The sequence below is a fragment of the Balaenoptera physalus genome (genome assembly GCF_965194825.1).
Source record: "Balaenoptera physalus genome assembly, chromosome: X".
In the NCBI taxonomy this organism is placed as follows: domain Eukaryota; kingdom Metazoa; phylum Chordata; class Mammalia; order Artiodactyla; family Balaenopteridae; genus Balaenoptera; species Balaenoptera physalus.
Window position 1 is genome coordinate 108,592,611 of NC_138903.1, and position 16,803 is coordinate 108,609,413.

The following is a 16,803-nucleotide window of genomic DNA, read 5'->3' on the forward strand; positions in this document are numbered from 1 at the left end:
CTTAAGTATTTTGGTAAGACTTCTGGTCTTACCATGGTGGCGTGAGGGTGTTTTTCTTCTTGTGTCTAATATAGAAATAACAAGGAGAACAGAAAAAAGCCCTCTGCAACTAAATTCCTTTTTTTCTTTTTTACATACTTGGAGACATAAAACGTGCAAATCACAAAAAATGTGTAAGGGTGGGGGTGGGTAGTGCATCAAAGAAGCATGGAGAGTAGTGAGCTAGTTAGCCCAGGGATGGCTGATCTGAGAAATCTCAAGTGCAAAAGATAATAACATCCTTTGTATGTGGCAATGGGAGTAGATAAGGAGGTGAGCGGGCTGGAAGATAAAGCCCTCGTGGACAAGGTCAGATTAGGAGAGATGGTAGGGCAGTATGTAATAACTATTGCGCAAAGACGCCATTATAGCAGGAAGTGATCTGTCTCCTTGGAAGCAGTGGAGAGAATGTTTTGCTTTTTGAAGTCAGCAAGAAAGAGGTCATCAGCCCGTTAGGAATGTGGGCAAATGACATGAGCAGGGAGAGTTTATGGAAAAGACAGTAAGAATGGCTCTTAAGTATAAGGAAATTAGAGAAGTGTAAATTAAAACTACAAGTATCGCTTCTTAGCCAGACCTATTTGGTTCCTGATTTTTATTAGTGGGCAAATACTGCATTATCCAAATCTTCTGGTTTACAGGTTTTGAATAACAAGGGATTTATTGAAAATGTATGTTTGGTTTCTGAGTTTGTGAAGTAAAATTTTGTATAGGGAGATTCACCTACCTATAACCTGAATTATCATTTTTCATTTTAGCAGATTGGCAAAAATTTGGAAGTCTTAACGGTGCTCTTAGCTGTACAGAAACACACCCATACATAGGTTGGTTGCTGGTGGAAGTACAAATTGGTATAACCTTTGTGTATGGAGGCCAATTTTAATATTATTTATTAATATTACAAATGCATATGGCTTTTGGTCAAAATCTGCAATCATGTACCAGTTGGTATGAGGGACAGCTTATGTGTTAATTGACTAAAATGACCAGAGCAACATTGAATTAAATATTGTTTAAGTGGTTAAAACAGATAGTTCTGGTGTTCTAGTATAGATATTGAAGAAATTAATTGGAAGAAAGCATTTGGGGGGGGGACAGCACTGATGGACACAGATTTAAAAATTTTTTATTAAGATATCATTTACATAAAGTCCAAGTCACTCTTTTTAGTGTACAGTTCTTTGAGTTTGGGCAAATGTATATAGTTGTATCACCATTATCACAGCAACATATATTACAGTTCCAATATCTCTACCCCCGAATCCCTCCAAAACTCCTTGGTGTGTGTTGCTCTTTTTCCCCAATCTGAGCCCCTGGCAACCACTAATCTATTTAACATCCATAGGTTTTTTTGCCTTTTCCAGACTGTCATATAAATGGAATCATACAATAAGCAGCCTGTTGAGTGTGGCTGCTTTTACTTAGAATACATTTGAGATTCAGCTGACGCGATATATCTGAAGTTTATTCCTTTTTTACTGTTGAGTAGTATTCCATTGTATGGATATAACATAATTTGCTTATCCATTCACCAGTTGAAGACATTTGGGTTGCTTTCCACCTTTTGGTGATTACAAATAAAGCCACCCAATTTTAGGGCTTCCCTGGTGGCGCAGTGGTTAAGAATCCACCTGCCAATGCAGGGGACACGGGTTCAAGCCCTGGTCCAGGAAGATCCCACATGCCATGGAGCAGCTAAGCCCGTGTGCCACAACTACTGAGCCTGCGCTCTAGAGCCCGCGAGCCACAACTACTGAGCCCACGTGCCACAACTACTGAAGCCCGCGCGCCTAGAGCCCATGCTCTGCAACAAGAGAAGCCACCGCAATGAGAAGCCTGTGCACGGCAATGAAGAGTAGCCCCTGCTCGCCGCAACTAGAGAAAGCCCGCGCGCAGCAACAAAGACCCAACGCAGCCAAAAATAAATAAATAAAGTAAATAAATTTTAAAAATCATATTAGAAAGCTATTTTTAAAAAAGCCACCCAATTTTATAGTTGAAGGTTTTTACATTTGAGTCTAGGATTCATTTTGAGTTAATTTTTGCATATGGTACAAGGTATGGATTAAGGAGCTTTTTTGGCAAATGGATATACAGTCGTTTGAAAAGACAGTCTTTCTTCATTGAAATGCCTTGGTGCCTCTGTCAAAAAGTGAGTGACCATATGTGTGTGGGTCTATTTGAGGTCTCTATTCCATTGATCTGTCATAATCACCATTTACAACGTCTTGATTACTGTAGCTTTATAGTAAGCCTTGATACAGTGTATAGTGTGAGTTCGCCAAATTTGTTCTTTTTCAAAATTGTTTTGGCTTTTCTGATTCCTTTACCTTTTCATCTAAGAATCAGTTTGTTGATTTTTTTGGGGAAAAAAAAACTTTTCTAGGATTTTGATTAGACATTTTAAAGTTTGATTTTGGTATAATTAATACTTGATTCATAGGAAGTTGCAAAAACAGGAGAGAGGTCCCATGTATATCCTTCACTTAGTTCCTACCAATGGAAACGTCTTGCATAATTGTAGTACAATATAAAGACCAGGAAATTGACATTGGTGCAATCCACAGTGTATTCAGATTTTGCAGTTATATGTGTTCTTTTTTGTGTGACTGTCTTTGTGTGTTTTTAATTTTGTGCAATTTAACACATGTATAGATAGATGTAACCACCACCACCATCAAGATACAGATCTGTTCCATCATCACAAAGATCCCTCATACTACTCCTTTATTGTTACACTCATCCCCCTCTCTCACCTTCTTCTATTCTGTTCCTAATCCCTGGCAACCACTAATCTGTTCTCCATAATTTTGTCATTTTGGAGGCTGTTCCATAAGTGGAAATCATACAGTATATATTGTTGAGATTGACTTTTTTTCACTCAAAGTAATTCCCTTGAGATTCATGCAAGTTATTGCATCCCAACAGTTAATTCCTTTCTATTGATGACTCATATTCCACGTACCATGGTTTGTTTAACCATTCACCCGTTGAAGGATATTTGGGTTTGTATTAGTTTGCTTGGGCTGCCATTACAAAGCACCACAAACTAGGGGGTTTCAACAAATTTATTGTTTCACGGTTCTGGAGGCTAGAAATCCAAGATCAAGGTGTCAGCCAAGTTGGTTCCTCCTGAGGGCAATGAGAATCCATTCCATACCTCTTCCCTAGCTTCTGGTGGTTTGCTGGAAACCTTTGGGGTTTCTTGGTTTATAGAAGCATCACCCAGGTCTCCACCTTCATCTTCACATGACATTCTCACTGTGTGTGTCTGTCTGCAAGCTCCCCCTTTTATAAGAATACCAGTCATACTGGATTAGGGCCCATCCTGATGACCTCATTTTAACTTGGTAACTTTTGTAAAGAACCTAACTTCAAATAAAGTCATATTTCAAGGTACTGGGGGTTAGGACTTCAAAATAGGAGTTTGGTGGGGGGGGGGGGGACACAATTCAACCTATAACAGAGTTGTTTCCAGTATTTGGCTATTACAAATAAAGCTGCTATGAACATTCATGTACACATTTTTGTATGGACATAGATTTTCAGTTTTCTGGGATAAATGCTCACAAATAAGATTGCTGGTTTTTATGGCAAATGCGTGTATGGTTTTAATTTTTAAAAATTTTTATCAAAATAATCTATATATAACGTTGAATAAGTTTAAGGTATACAGTGTGCTGATTTGATACATTTATATATTGCAAATATGATTACCACAGTAGCTTTAGCTGACACTTCTATTCCGTTACATAATTATCATTTCTTTTTTTTGTGGTGAGCTGTATGGTTTTTAGAAGAAACTGCTAAACTCTTTACCAGAGTAAAGATATAGCTGAGACTACCTTACATTGTTCAACCAAATACTTCAATTTTTTAAAAAATAATTTTTATTGGAGTGTAGTTGCTTTACAATGTTGTGTTAGTTTCTACTGTACAGCAAAGTGAATCAGCTATACATATACATATATCACCTCTTTTTTGGATTTCCTTCGCATTTAGGTCACCACACTGCATTAAGTAGAGTTGATTTTTTTTTTAAAGCTAGATATTTCTTTGATTGTTTTGCCATAAAGATACAAGCTTTGTTTCCTTTTTACTGTATAAATAGGAGACAAATACAGTACTCTGAGTGTAGATATCAATTGTCAGTGTCTTAATTTATAAAATTACATTTTAAAAGATATCAGTAGTTATGTTGTATAGTATGCTTGTTCACTAGAAGGGTGTTCTCAAGTGATTGGTAAAATCTTGTGAGTATTTGATACAAGAGACACTTGCTTGATAAAAGGGTTTAAATTTAAATTATTTTATTGTGGTAAAAAAAACCCGTAAAGTTTACCATCTTAACCATTTTTAGGTGGACAGTTCAGCAGTGTTAAGTAAATTGACATTGCTGTGAAACTGATCTCCATAACTTTTTCATCTTGCAATTCTGAAACTCTGTACCCATTAAACACCTTCCCCTTTCCTGACCCCCGCAAAATGTGGTAACTACCATTCTACTTTCTGTTTCTATGAATCTGATACTTTAGATACTTCATGTAAGTGGGATCGTACAGTATTTGTTTCTTGTGACTAACTGGCTTATTTCATTTACAATAATGTCTTGAAGGTTCATCCATGTTGTAGCATGTGACAAGACTTCCTTTTTTGTTAAGGATGAATAATATTCCAATGTATGTATATGCCATATTTTGTTTATCCATTCAGCTGTTAATGGGCATGTGGGCTGCTTCCACCTCTTGGCTACTGTGAATTTACTGCTATGAATATGGGTGTGCAGATATCTCTTGGAGACCCAGCTTTCAAATATTTGGGATATATACCTGGAAGTGGAGATTCGCTGGATTATATGGCAGTTCTATTTAAAAATTTTTGAGGTACCTCCAGACTGTTTTCCAGTGCAGTCGCACAATTTTACAGTCCTACCAACAGTGCACAAGTGTTCAATTTTTTCCACATCCTTGCAGGCACTTGTTGTTATGTCTTTTTTATTCTAGCCATCCCAGAGGGTGTGAAGTGGTATTTCATTGTAGTTTTGATTTGGTTTCAATTCAAGTGCTTTGTCCCTTTTTAAATTTGTGTTATTTGATTTTTTTGTTGTTGAGTTGTAGGAATTCTTTGTATATTCTGGATATTAACCTCTAATCAGGTATGATTTGCAAATCTTTTCTCCCATTCTATAGGTTGCCTTTCACTCTGGTGGTTGTGTCCTTTGTTGTGTAAAAGTTTTGATGTAGTCCCATTTGTCTATTTGTGCTTTTGGTGTCATATGCAAGAAATCATTGCCACGTCCAGTGTTATAAAGCTCTTCCCCTAAGTTTTTTTTTTTTTTTTTTTTAATGAGTATTGTCTTTATTATGTTTATTTAAGCACATTCAGTATTCCCCTAAGTTTTATTCTATGAGTTTTATAGTTTTAGGTCTTACATTTAGATCTTTAATCCATTTTGAATTAATTTTTGTATATGGTGTGAGATAATGAATGATCCAACTTCATTCTTTTGCTTGTGGATATCCAGTTTTCACAGCAGCAGTTTTTTTGAAGAGAAACCCCATGGAGTGGTCTTGGCACCTTTGTCAAAAATCACTTGAATGTGTATTCAAGGGTTTATTTCTGGTCTCTCCATTCTATTTTATTGGTCTGTATGTCTGTCTTTTTATTTTTTAATTAATTAATTAATTAATTTTATTTTTGGCTGTGTTGGGTCTTTTGTTGCTGCGTGTGGGCTTTCTTTAGTTGTGGCGAGCGGGGGCTACTCTTCATTGCAGTGCGTGGGCTTCTCATTGTGGTGGCTTCTCTTGTGGAGCATGGGCTCTAGGCGCTCAGGCTTCAGTAGTTGTGGCACGCCGACTCCATAGTTGTGGCTCATGGGCTCTAGAGTGCAAGCTCAGTAGTTGTGGCTCACCGGCTTAGTTGCTCCGCGGCATGTGGGGTCTTCCCGGACCAGGGATCAAACCCGTGTCCCCTGCATTGGCAGGTGGATTCTTAACCACTGTGCCACCAGGGAAGCCCTGTATGTCTGTCTTTATGCTAGTATTGCACCTTTGTGATACATTTTGAAGTCAGAAAGTGTGTTTCCTCCAACTTTGTTCCTTTTTTCCTAAACTGTTTTGGTTATTTGGAGTCCCTTGAATTTTATAAGGAATTTTTCTATTTCTGCCCAAAAAGGCTCTTGGGATTTTGATAGGGATTCCTTTGAATCTGTATATTGCTTTGGGTAGTATGGACATCTTAATATTAAGCCTTCTAATCACTGAACATGGAGTGTCTTTCCATTTATTTGTGACTTCTTTAATTTCATTCAGCAGTGTTTTATAAATTTCAGTGTTTGAGTCTTCCACCTCGTTGGTTAGGTTTGTTCCTAAATATTCTTTTTGGTGCTATTGTAAATGGAATGGTTTCCTTTTTGGATTGTTTGTTTTTAGTGTATAGAAGCACAACTGATTTTTGTGTGTTGACTTTATATCCTGCAATTTGCTGAATTTGTTTATTGTAACAGTTTTTTTGGTGGTGGGGGTGAAATCTTTAGAGTGTTCTACGTGTAAGACTGTATCATCCGTGAACAGAGATAATTTTGCTTCTTTTTTTCTGATATGGGTGGCTTTTATTTCTTTTTCTTGCCTAATTATTTTGGATAGGACTTCCAGTACCATGTTGAATAGCAGTGGAGAGAGAGGGCATCATTGCCTTGTTCCTCATCTTAGAGGGAAAGCTTTTAGGCTTTTACCTTTAGGTATTAGCTGCGGGCTTTTCATAAGTGTTCTTTATTATGTTGAGGTATTTTCCTTCATTGTCTAGTTTGTTGAGTGTTTTTATCATGAAAAAGTGTTGAATCTTTTTATTTATTTATTTAATTTTGGCTGTGTTGGGTCTTCGTTGCTGCGCGCGGGCTTTCTCTAGTTGCGGCGAGCGGGGGCTACTCTTCTTGCGGTGCGTGGGCTTCTCATTGCGGTGGCTTCTCTTGTTGAGGAGCACGAGCTCTAGGTGCGTGGGCTTCAGTAGTTGTGGCACGCAGACTCGGTAGTTGTGGCACATGCATTTAGTTGCTCTGCGGCATGTGGGATCTTCCCGGACCAGGGCTTGAACCTGTGTCCCCTGCATTGGCAGGTGGATTCTTAACCACTGTGCCACTAGGGAAGTCCCAAGGTGTTGAATCTTATCAAATGCTTTCTGTGTATCAGTTGAGATGATCATGAGGGGTTTTTGCCTTTCATTCTGTTAATATGTACATTACAGTAATTGATTTTCATGTGCTGAACCAGCCTTGCATTCCGGGAATAAACCCTACTTTGGTCATGGTGTATAATAACTTTTAATATGCTATTGAATTTGGTTTGCTAATATTTTGTTGAGGATATTTGTATCAGTGTTCATCAGGGATATTGGTCTGTCGTTCTTTGTAGTGTCTTTATCTGGCTTAGATTTAGTTTTTAAAAAGTAATTTACATGTTTTAATCTTTATTTAGGAAAGTTTAAGTTTAGAGAGAATTAAAATAATTTTGGAGTACAACATACATGTGACCCTCCTGTCATTGTCGTTGTGTAGAATTACCAGCCTTTTAGATTTGAAATGAGAAATTGGAAGTACCTATACTGTGTTCATAAACTTTATTGTGAAAACATGACTTCTGAACTTTAATATGAATATAATTCAAGCCTGTGAATTGTGTACTGTGGATGTTAGTTAGTAGGAAGGTTGGTGGTTTATATCAAGTGGATGCGAATGCTAGGTATTTTAATAAAGTGTTACCTAATCAGAAGTGGAAGAGACAAGAAATATTAAATATAGGACCTCCCTGGTGGTCCAGTGGTTAAGACTCCACGCTTCCACTGCAGGGGTTGCGTGTTCAATCCCTGGTTGGGGAACTAAGATCCCACATGCCACATGGTGCAGCCAAAAAAAAAAAAAAAGGTATTAAATATGTAGCATGTGTGTTATGTTTGCTGCCATAATAAAATGAATAAAAAATACTGTGCTTGGTAGTAGTAACTGCAGTTCTAAATTTTAGATTAAAATTTCCCACTGTCCTCTATAAAATGATTTATTTTACACTTTGTTTATTAACTGAATTGTGTCTCCATCTTCATGTGAGTTATTAATAAACACTCAAGATTTCATTTAGATACTTTTTAGTGCCTTGAATAAATGTGAAAGTTTTTTTGGTGTAATCAGTCAGAGTATATGAAATAAAAATTTGGATTTCCCTCAAAATCTGGGCGGGATTATCCTGTCTTCATCAACTTTGTTATGAAATCTGCCTTGATAACCGTTATTGATTGAAATCTGCCAGTGAGCCAGTGGTGCCCAGTGTGAAGTGGATTTGATGGTAATGATGCACTGTGCTTATATCATGCTGAATACCATTTACACAAGTGTTAACACATGAAATTAGCTCGTTGATGTAAATTTGATTTTCAGATCTAGACATTCATTTATACCAGCTAATTTTGTCTCACCTCTGAAATGTCGAAAGCCACTGCACCCAGTAGTAATTGCTGCTGTTTACTCGTGTCTTAACATACAGAAAGTTATGTCAGTGGAGCACATACATACTTTAAATTACTGCAGAAGGCTAACTTCAGAGTATGATATTCAACTATAAGTGAGATGAAGAGTGAACATTGACAGTACTTTAAAAAATGATTCATGATTTAGCTGTTGACCTTGCAGACTGAGGTATGATTATGTATTTATTTATTTATTTTTGGCTGCGTTGGGTCTTTGTTGCTGCGCGCGGGCTTTCTCTAGTTGCGGCGAGTGGGGGCTACTCTTCATTGCGGTGCATGGGCTTCTCATTGCGGTGGCTTCTCTTGTTGCGGAGCGTAGGCTCTAGGCCCGTGGGCTTCAGTAGTTGTGGCTCAAGGGCTCAGGAGTTGTGACTCATGGGCTCTAGAGCACAGGCTCAGTAGTTGTGGCTCGCGGTCTTAGTTGCTTCGCGGCATGTGGGATCTTCCTGGACCAGGGCTTGAACCCGTGTCCCCTCATTGGCAGGCAGATTCTTAACCACTGCGCCACCAGGAAAGTCCTGAGGTATGATTTTTGAGGTGATAGTATATGATAAAACAAATATTTACCTGTTTTGATATTTATTTTGTGATAGGGCCAGATAATGTCTATTCAACAGCAGCTGGTTAGGCAAACTGGGGAAGTAGCAGACTTGGAATTAGATAGTTTATATATGTCCACTGTATCAGGTATGATATGGTATCAGGTATGATATGGTATCCAGTGTCTAGCAGCAGTCAGTGTCAGTATGGTAGACAGATGAGAGGAGGACAGTATTGTGGCATTTGGATTAGGGCAACTGGAGAGACACAGGGAGACTTTTTAGGGTAGGTTTAGGGGCAGGATTCCAGTTCCTGGGATGGAGCTGGTAGATATATTACCGCAAGAACAAGGCAGAGTACTGATCCTTGGATGACTAAGGCACAGGGTACGACTGAGTACAGAGTGATAGAGTAGTGGGTCTGCAGGAATAAGGCAGAAGCCTTTTCTTATCTCCCCCCTTTCCTCCCTCCTCAAAATGGTAGCACTCTGTGTGTGTGAAGTTAACGATGGAGTGCTAGATTTTCTACAGAAATCAGAACTGATGGTCGAGAACTGGGGCAAGCTGAGTAGGTTGGGCCAGGTGATCCTAATTGTGGTTAGTACTTGAGTCACATTTGGAAAGTTTTGGGGAATGTGGGTAGACAAGAAAATAAGGAAGATTGCTGAGCATATACTATCATACATTTAAAAATAGGAGGGGAACAGGTGGATGTTTCCAGTTCTATCTGGCTTAGTTTCTGGCAGTGTATAGTGATGCCAGATGTGTGTAGACTGCCCCAGCTTGCTCCTTCCCCTCTTCCTGAAAGTAAAAGTTGTTTTTGAAGTGTTGTGGCATTAGGTGTGTTCACTTTGTCTACTTAGTTATTTTAGAAAGTTTTTTTTTTTTTACTTTTGGCCTTCCCTTTCTTCTGTATTTTTTTAAGTTTGTAAGGGCAGATATTTGACCTCTCCTACGGTTAGTTGGGAAATGTAGACAGGATTATTAATTCTTTTACGTATTTAGATTTCTTCTAGTCCTACCTTCTCCAGATTACCTATTCCTGCACTAGAGCAGGTGCTTCCATTAGAAATTCTTTAGGACTCCTTCCTAGTTTGTGGAAAGGAAAATATATTTGCAAATGATTTATGTGGTAGGTGTAATGTGAGTATGCTATCAAGAAACACCTAGGTTAAAATTGTGTTGCTGGCCTGAATATACATGATCATTGTTTGATTTGTCATTCTTTTCACCCTGTCGTTTACTTAGGAGACTGTTAGCAGAAATTAGGGAGATAAACAGAGGGAGGAAAAATATCTTTTTGAGCAAGGAGAAATCTTTTTTAAAGGCTTTTTTCATTTCTTGCCCTACCTATGTACTCAAAGTTGCCATGTATCATTTGACATATGGAATGATAGTGACTTTCCTGTTTTGATTAAATACCTCCGGGAACTAGTCTCCCTTTTCTTTCACAGTCTCATCCTAAATGACAGACTTCTGTCTGCTATCTCCTAAGAAAGTAGATAAGCCAATAAAAGGAACATACCTTTGGGTCTTGTCAGGAGTTCATATGAAAGTTTCTGTTCCCTGCTAATCTTGAGTAGGTGAACATAATAAAGATAATTTTATGATAGAACTCAGTTTCTTTTTGTAGATGTTTAACTTTTTGACATTATGTATCTGAAATATGAATAGATCAGGTTTTAGCAGCAGAGATAGTTTTGTAGTTCCTCTCAGTTCAGATTTTAAGAGAAGACATTGAAAAATAAATTTCCACCCTCATAATTTACTTTTTTTCTTACTAACAATAACATCGTAATTAAAAATTTAAAAATCAACCACATTTTCACCACTCTGATATGTTAACTGTTTTCCTTTGTTTTGTTTTTTGGTTAATATTGTATCCTAATATAAGGCTTTTAACTTATCAAACTTTACCCATGTTGCTACACAGTCATCATATGTAGTTTCAGTGTATGAATATGAATTACATTTTTGTACCGTAAGTTAATCCATGGCTGGGCATTTAAGTAGTTCGTATTTTTAAGTGTTTGCGTTATAATGATGGTGGCATTTCAGAAGGGTATATACATTTCCAAGATGTGATCCTTATAGATAGAAGAACGTAACCCTTTTGGGCTAGTGTTAAGATAAGGGTGTGACGTGTGGTATATGTGCTGAATTTACTAGCTTTTAGCAGTTGAATATTTCTGCATTTTTAGGGAAAGAATTAATACACCAGCTACTTTAAGTGCTCCCCCCACTCCCCAATAACATGTGGGTTCTGAGGGACCTTGTTAGTTTTGTAGCTTTTTATTTTCTATCTTGAAACCACTTGGGATTGAATTAAAGGAACTTTGAAACAATCATTTCTTTATAAAAAGAAGTCAGAATTACTTTAAGTTTTTAAAACAATATCAAAGAATAACGAGTTGTTTTTTGTGTATTTTTACTGTTTTGGCGGTGGGTGGATAATTTTAATTAAGTCATTTTTTGGAGTTAAGGATGCAAGCATAATTATATATATTTAGTATATATTTGTGTTTATGTGCTAGAGTAGTAGGTATCCAACAGGTTTTCAGAAGTGGAAGAAGAAAGTTTTTTTGTTATTGAATTAGTTAACTCGGGTTCTAAACTGAGTAACAGGCCCTAAACATAGATTCATTATAAATAACTTGAAAAGTATGGTGATCAAATTTCAGCTTTTAGATCTCTGTTTATATCAAAAGCAGTACTGCTGAGAGCGTTTATTTGAATTTAAGGTATAGAATTAAAATATATATAATCACCTATTACTTTTTAATTTTAATAAATCTTTAATGGCAGTGTATTACACACTTGAACCTAAGGAAGTGGTTTTACTTTAAAGTATGTTATTCAACCTATCGATAAATGTGTTTGCTTAGTTTTCAGTAAGGAGAAGCAGAAACTAGTTGTTAGTGGATATATTTTTTCCCAAAAGGGTAATAGTGATTGAGAGTTAAAGCAAATTTCATTTCTGTGCTTTATCCTCCAAAGCTGTTGGAATGTTAACTCTCTTATGGTAGTTATAGAGAATTGGTACAAATGCTAAAAATCTCAGTTTTTCTTTGACATTAGGTGAGAGCTCCACCTTGTGATCTTTGAGCATATTTCTTAAAAATTAATAACCTACATACAGTAGGCCAGAAATGGTGTGGTGAGTTTGATTATTAAACTTATACTTTTATTTGAGCATTATGTATTCTTACAGTTTGGGGATTCCCAACTTAGGTCAAATGGCATTAAGTACATTTAAAGACCTTGTTTGTGAATTTTTTAATGAAAATCTTTGGGGGAAGCAAATTGTATTTATGTATAGCTGTAGACATTTAAAATAAAAAGGGAAAAATTCGAAGTTCTTCCTGCAGATAAAGTTTATATTCTTGAAGAAAAAAAAACGCAAACCAATGCTAACATATCCTTCGTTCCCCCTACCCCTTTAAATTACAAAACAACTTAAATATATATAATTTTTTTGAGCTATGAAGAACTGTTTTGGTGGCAAATTGGTTATTTAGAGCATGATTACAGTAGTAAAAACTCAAGATACATGGAATTTAATATTATGTTTAATAATAGGTTGCAATAGAGGTAGGTGCCTTTTCCTAGAAATATATTTTCACATTTACTGTTACAGGTAGTTCCATAAGGGCAAGGATCATTGCTCTCCTGTTCACTACTGTATGCCCAGTGCCCACTGCTGCATTTGGCACATGGTAGATACTTTTACTTGGTTGGATGGATTTTTAATATTTAGAAACTTTTAAAAACAGGTGTTTCACTGGGATATAGGGAGTTGGCTAGTTTAATAATTTTTTCTAAACCTGTCAGACCCTGGCATGATATTTCTTTTTAAAATACAGACACCTTGTCTGGGAGACTCACATCTTTATAAATTCTGTTTTTCTTTTGTGTTTTCTTTGGTTTCTAATTACCAAGTACATGTTAGTATAGCCGTACTTTGAGAAAAATAATTTGACCTGGCAAGACTTCTTGTACACTAGAAATTAATTTTGTGCTATTTAGAGGAATGTAGTATATCATACAGTACCTATTTTATTTAGTGCTCTCTGCTTTTCAGAGCTGATTCATTCTTTATGTCCTTTAGTAGAATACATTTATGAACTATCTTTAAAGTCTGCTTAAAAACTGTATGTTTAAGGAATGCATCAAGTTTGGTTTTATAAAATACTTAGAGAGAGAGGGGAGGGGGCAGGTAGGCAGACAGACACAGCAAGCTCTTTATTTCCGTCTTGCCATCTAGATGACCTGATGTGTTGGTTAGAACTTATTATCTCTCTACCTCTCCAGCTCACTTAAAAAAACAAAATTGTTTTCTTTTTAAAAAACAGTTTTCTTTTTTAAATTAGTTGGGACTTTTAGGAGGCTAGAGTGTATCCTACATGTGATGGCAAGTCTCAGAACTCTGATATACTACTTAGATAATTCCTTAGGTTGCAATAAAAATAAAACCAAATTAACAATTAGTGGTCTTGGAGGGGAACAATCCTGGGACCATGATTTAGTGTGAGAAGACTATACTAACAGTGATATCTAAATAAAGATTTTACAGTATGAGCATTCTTCAGAAAAAAAAGAAACTCAAATTGGTGGTATAGACAACCCTTGATTAGGGCTTAATTTGTATATTACTGATTCTTGTTTCTCCTCTTCATTATTTTGCTATTCATAGTAGCTTAATTAGAGTGAGCAAGCAAATGCAGTGTTTTCAACTTTTGTATATTAATTATATATTAGTAGCCATTTATGATGTTTTTTAGAGATTTAAACTTAATGGAAAAATTGAATGATCAGTTTCTTGTATAAAGTTTACTCTGCTGGAAGAGATCATTAGAAGTTCATCACTATGTGATATTTGAATATTTATTATTAATTGGATATGTTTAGTCTTTAGGTGGCCACCAAGTATGAGATTTGCTTGGAAATAAAAGCATAAAATTTTAAAAGAAAGTTATACATAAGATTCAGAGCTTCAAACCCAGTCTATTTTCTCTTTTTTGTTATAGACTTGTCATTTGCTTTTAGGTCACTCTCTTGTTTAGGAACTGCATCTTCCTATGGCCAAACTTACTTTGGTCACAGATGGCATTCATCTGTTGTCCATATGACATTATTCGTATTTAAATTGATTATAAGTTCCTTGAGGGAATGGATCAGAGCTAACATTTTTTCCCCTTTCCTGTTCAACGCAGGTGGTATTATCATGAAATGTAGTTATTTATTAATAAGCCAGGCTTTTGGACCATATGTTTCTTCTGTGGTAGAAGAACCTGTTTTTAAAGTATTTTAAAATTATATCTTAGATTTTTTTTATTAGCTCCTTTTAACTGTACTGTACATCATAAGCAGAAAGCTATAGAATTTTCAGGCGTCTTGTATTATGGTTTAAACTTGTCATAAAAATTTTAGGATGAGTAAAAGTCACATTCTGTTCCTAGTTAGGGCATCTGTCTTTTTAAGCCAGGCTGGAGAATCATAACAAATTTAAAAAAATAATTGTAATAGAAGCTTCTTTCTTTGTATTTGTTGTTACTGTCGTGGGGCTACAACAGTTGTAACAAATCCATATCTAGAAAAAGCAGTCAAATGCAAGGGAAAGAAATCCTTATTTACTAAAACACAATAGCAGACACTTGGAAATTTAGTTTTGGGGTAGATACCCTTCCCAATATTTTTGGTGTGTTTATAATAAATATGGCGTTCTCCCCCCGCCCCTCGCCCCCCTGTCCCTTTTAAAGGAATTGTCTGTCTTAGAAGAAAGAAGCAAACCATCATTTTACCCACGTAAATATATGAATATATTTCTGACATTGGGGCGTTCCAGAAGATGATAAAGAAATGATAGCAGCTCCAGAAATACCAACTGATTTTAATCTACTTCAGTAAGTATATTATGATAATTTCTAAATACTTGTTTCTTCCACAAAATGGGAACTGTATTAACTTCAGTTAAAGTTACTTCTGTTTGAGAAGATATAATGTTTCAGTATAAAATAGCATGCATACTTGGAAATAGTTTATATCAATGCCTATTGGGTTCTGTAACAGTAATTCCATGCCTTTTTTTGTAGTATATTTTATAATTCAGATCCTGGAAAATTTATTATTTTTGCTGTTCAGTTCTTTGAGTCCATACTTGGTTTTACAATAGCAACTGTTTTGAAGGGAGTGTCATGAAATTCTTAAAATGTTAAGTGTTCTCATTAGTAAGGAATATATACCATGCAATAGTATTTAGGATGTAATGTCAGATTTCTGTTTAAAATCAAATGACAGGCTACAACGAATGTAGGAGGGTAGGACATGCTTTCCTTTTTTTTTTTTTTACCCCCCAGAAACAAATTATATGCTCATTGGTCCATAAAGTGACTTCAACATAGCTATTTTCTTTACCCTTGTCTTAAAAGCTACTATACTCCTTATTCAGCTTTTATTCTCATTACTCTTTGGTGTTTTGATGTAGGAAAGAATTTGAGCTGCTATATGCAGTAGTGGTTTTCATACTAAGCTCCAGTTTCATGAGGTACCTAAGTGAAGAGTGAACCTTTAAACTGCTCGTGGACCCCATTAACTTTACGCACACATATACCACAATCTAGGGTCTTTATAAGACTTGATTTAAAAACAGAGTCTGGTTGCTAAAAATTTTGAAAACAGCAGATATCCTTGTACATAATGGTGGCCAGTGTCTGCTTTTGATGTTTTATAGATTTTCATTTTTAAAATAATTTTATTGTTTTCAGAGTGTTAAGGGTCTGCTGGGATATTGCCAATATTTCAAAGTATGACTTTTAATGTGATTTTAATCCCAGTTCATATTGACTCTACTTTTAGATTCTTGAGGAAAATTTCTTGTTTTTCTTTTTGTTTGAGGGAAGATATGGGATAGTCTGAGAAAAAAATTAATTTTTGGTTTGACTACTATAAAATTATCTTATGAAATTTCTCAAATACATTAATACAGGAGAGGTAATTAAAAAGGTTTGCGTTATAAACTAGACTGTTGACCATTAGAATATCTCGAGTAATTAGGGCCTGAAATAGGATAATGGATAAGAGGGAATCGATGTTGTGGAGGTAGAATAGACAGTATTTGATTGGGTATGTGAGGTGGGGGCAGGGTAAAGAGAAAAGAGTGGAAGATTCAGTCATGTGATGGATGGCTCATGAAGTTTCCAGCCACTAAAAGGTGAACCCAGTATACCCCGTAAACATATTAGCATATGTTAATTTCACCTAGGATAGGTTTTTGTTGTTGTTCTTTTGATCTTAAAAACAGAAGGAAGCATTAGAGAAAGACAGACTCACAAGAATATTTCTTCTCTGGTTGGGGATATTTTAGGCTCTTACCCCATTTACTCACTTCAGTTTTCTTCAGAAGGTTTTCCAGTTAGTAATTAAGCCTCTAGTGGCTCATTCTTTTAGTTGGGATAGCCTGGAGATGAGGATTAAGAATGTAATTGAGCCTTTGATTACTCTTTGGCCATCAGAATGTTGGCAAAGACTAGTGATTGCAGACTTAGAGCATTTACTGAGCTCTCTAAGAGAGCTAGTGTCCCACAGATATCTTGGGGAAGAAAGAAGACTACTTACACACTAGGATGTTTAAAACCATTTTCAGATTTTTTTTTGCAAAGCCATATAGACATGTGGGAAGATTATTGATGACAACAGTCTTCTTAAGATGTAA

General features: G+C 36.1%; 1 protein-coding gene across 5 annotated transcripts in view; it reads left to right on the top strand.

Annotated features, from left to right (window-relative positions):
• Positions 1 to 16,803, top strand: part of STAG2 (STAG2 cohesin complex component) — a 117,977-nt gene that overhangs the window by 26,512 nt on the left and 74,662 nt on the right. For all 5 annotated transcript variants that reach the window (XM_082446800.1, XM_082446804.1, XM_082446803.1 and 2 more), the window contains one exon: positions 14,852 to 14,995. In XM_082446800.1, coding sequence (XP_082302926.1) covers positions 14,952 to 14,995 — 44 coding nt within the window. In that variant the 5' untranslated portion in view covers positions 14,852 to 14,951. The remainder of the gene's footprint in view (positions 1 to 14,851; positions 14,996 to 16,803) is intronic.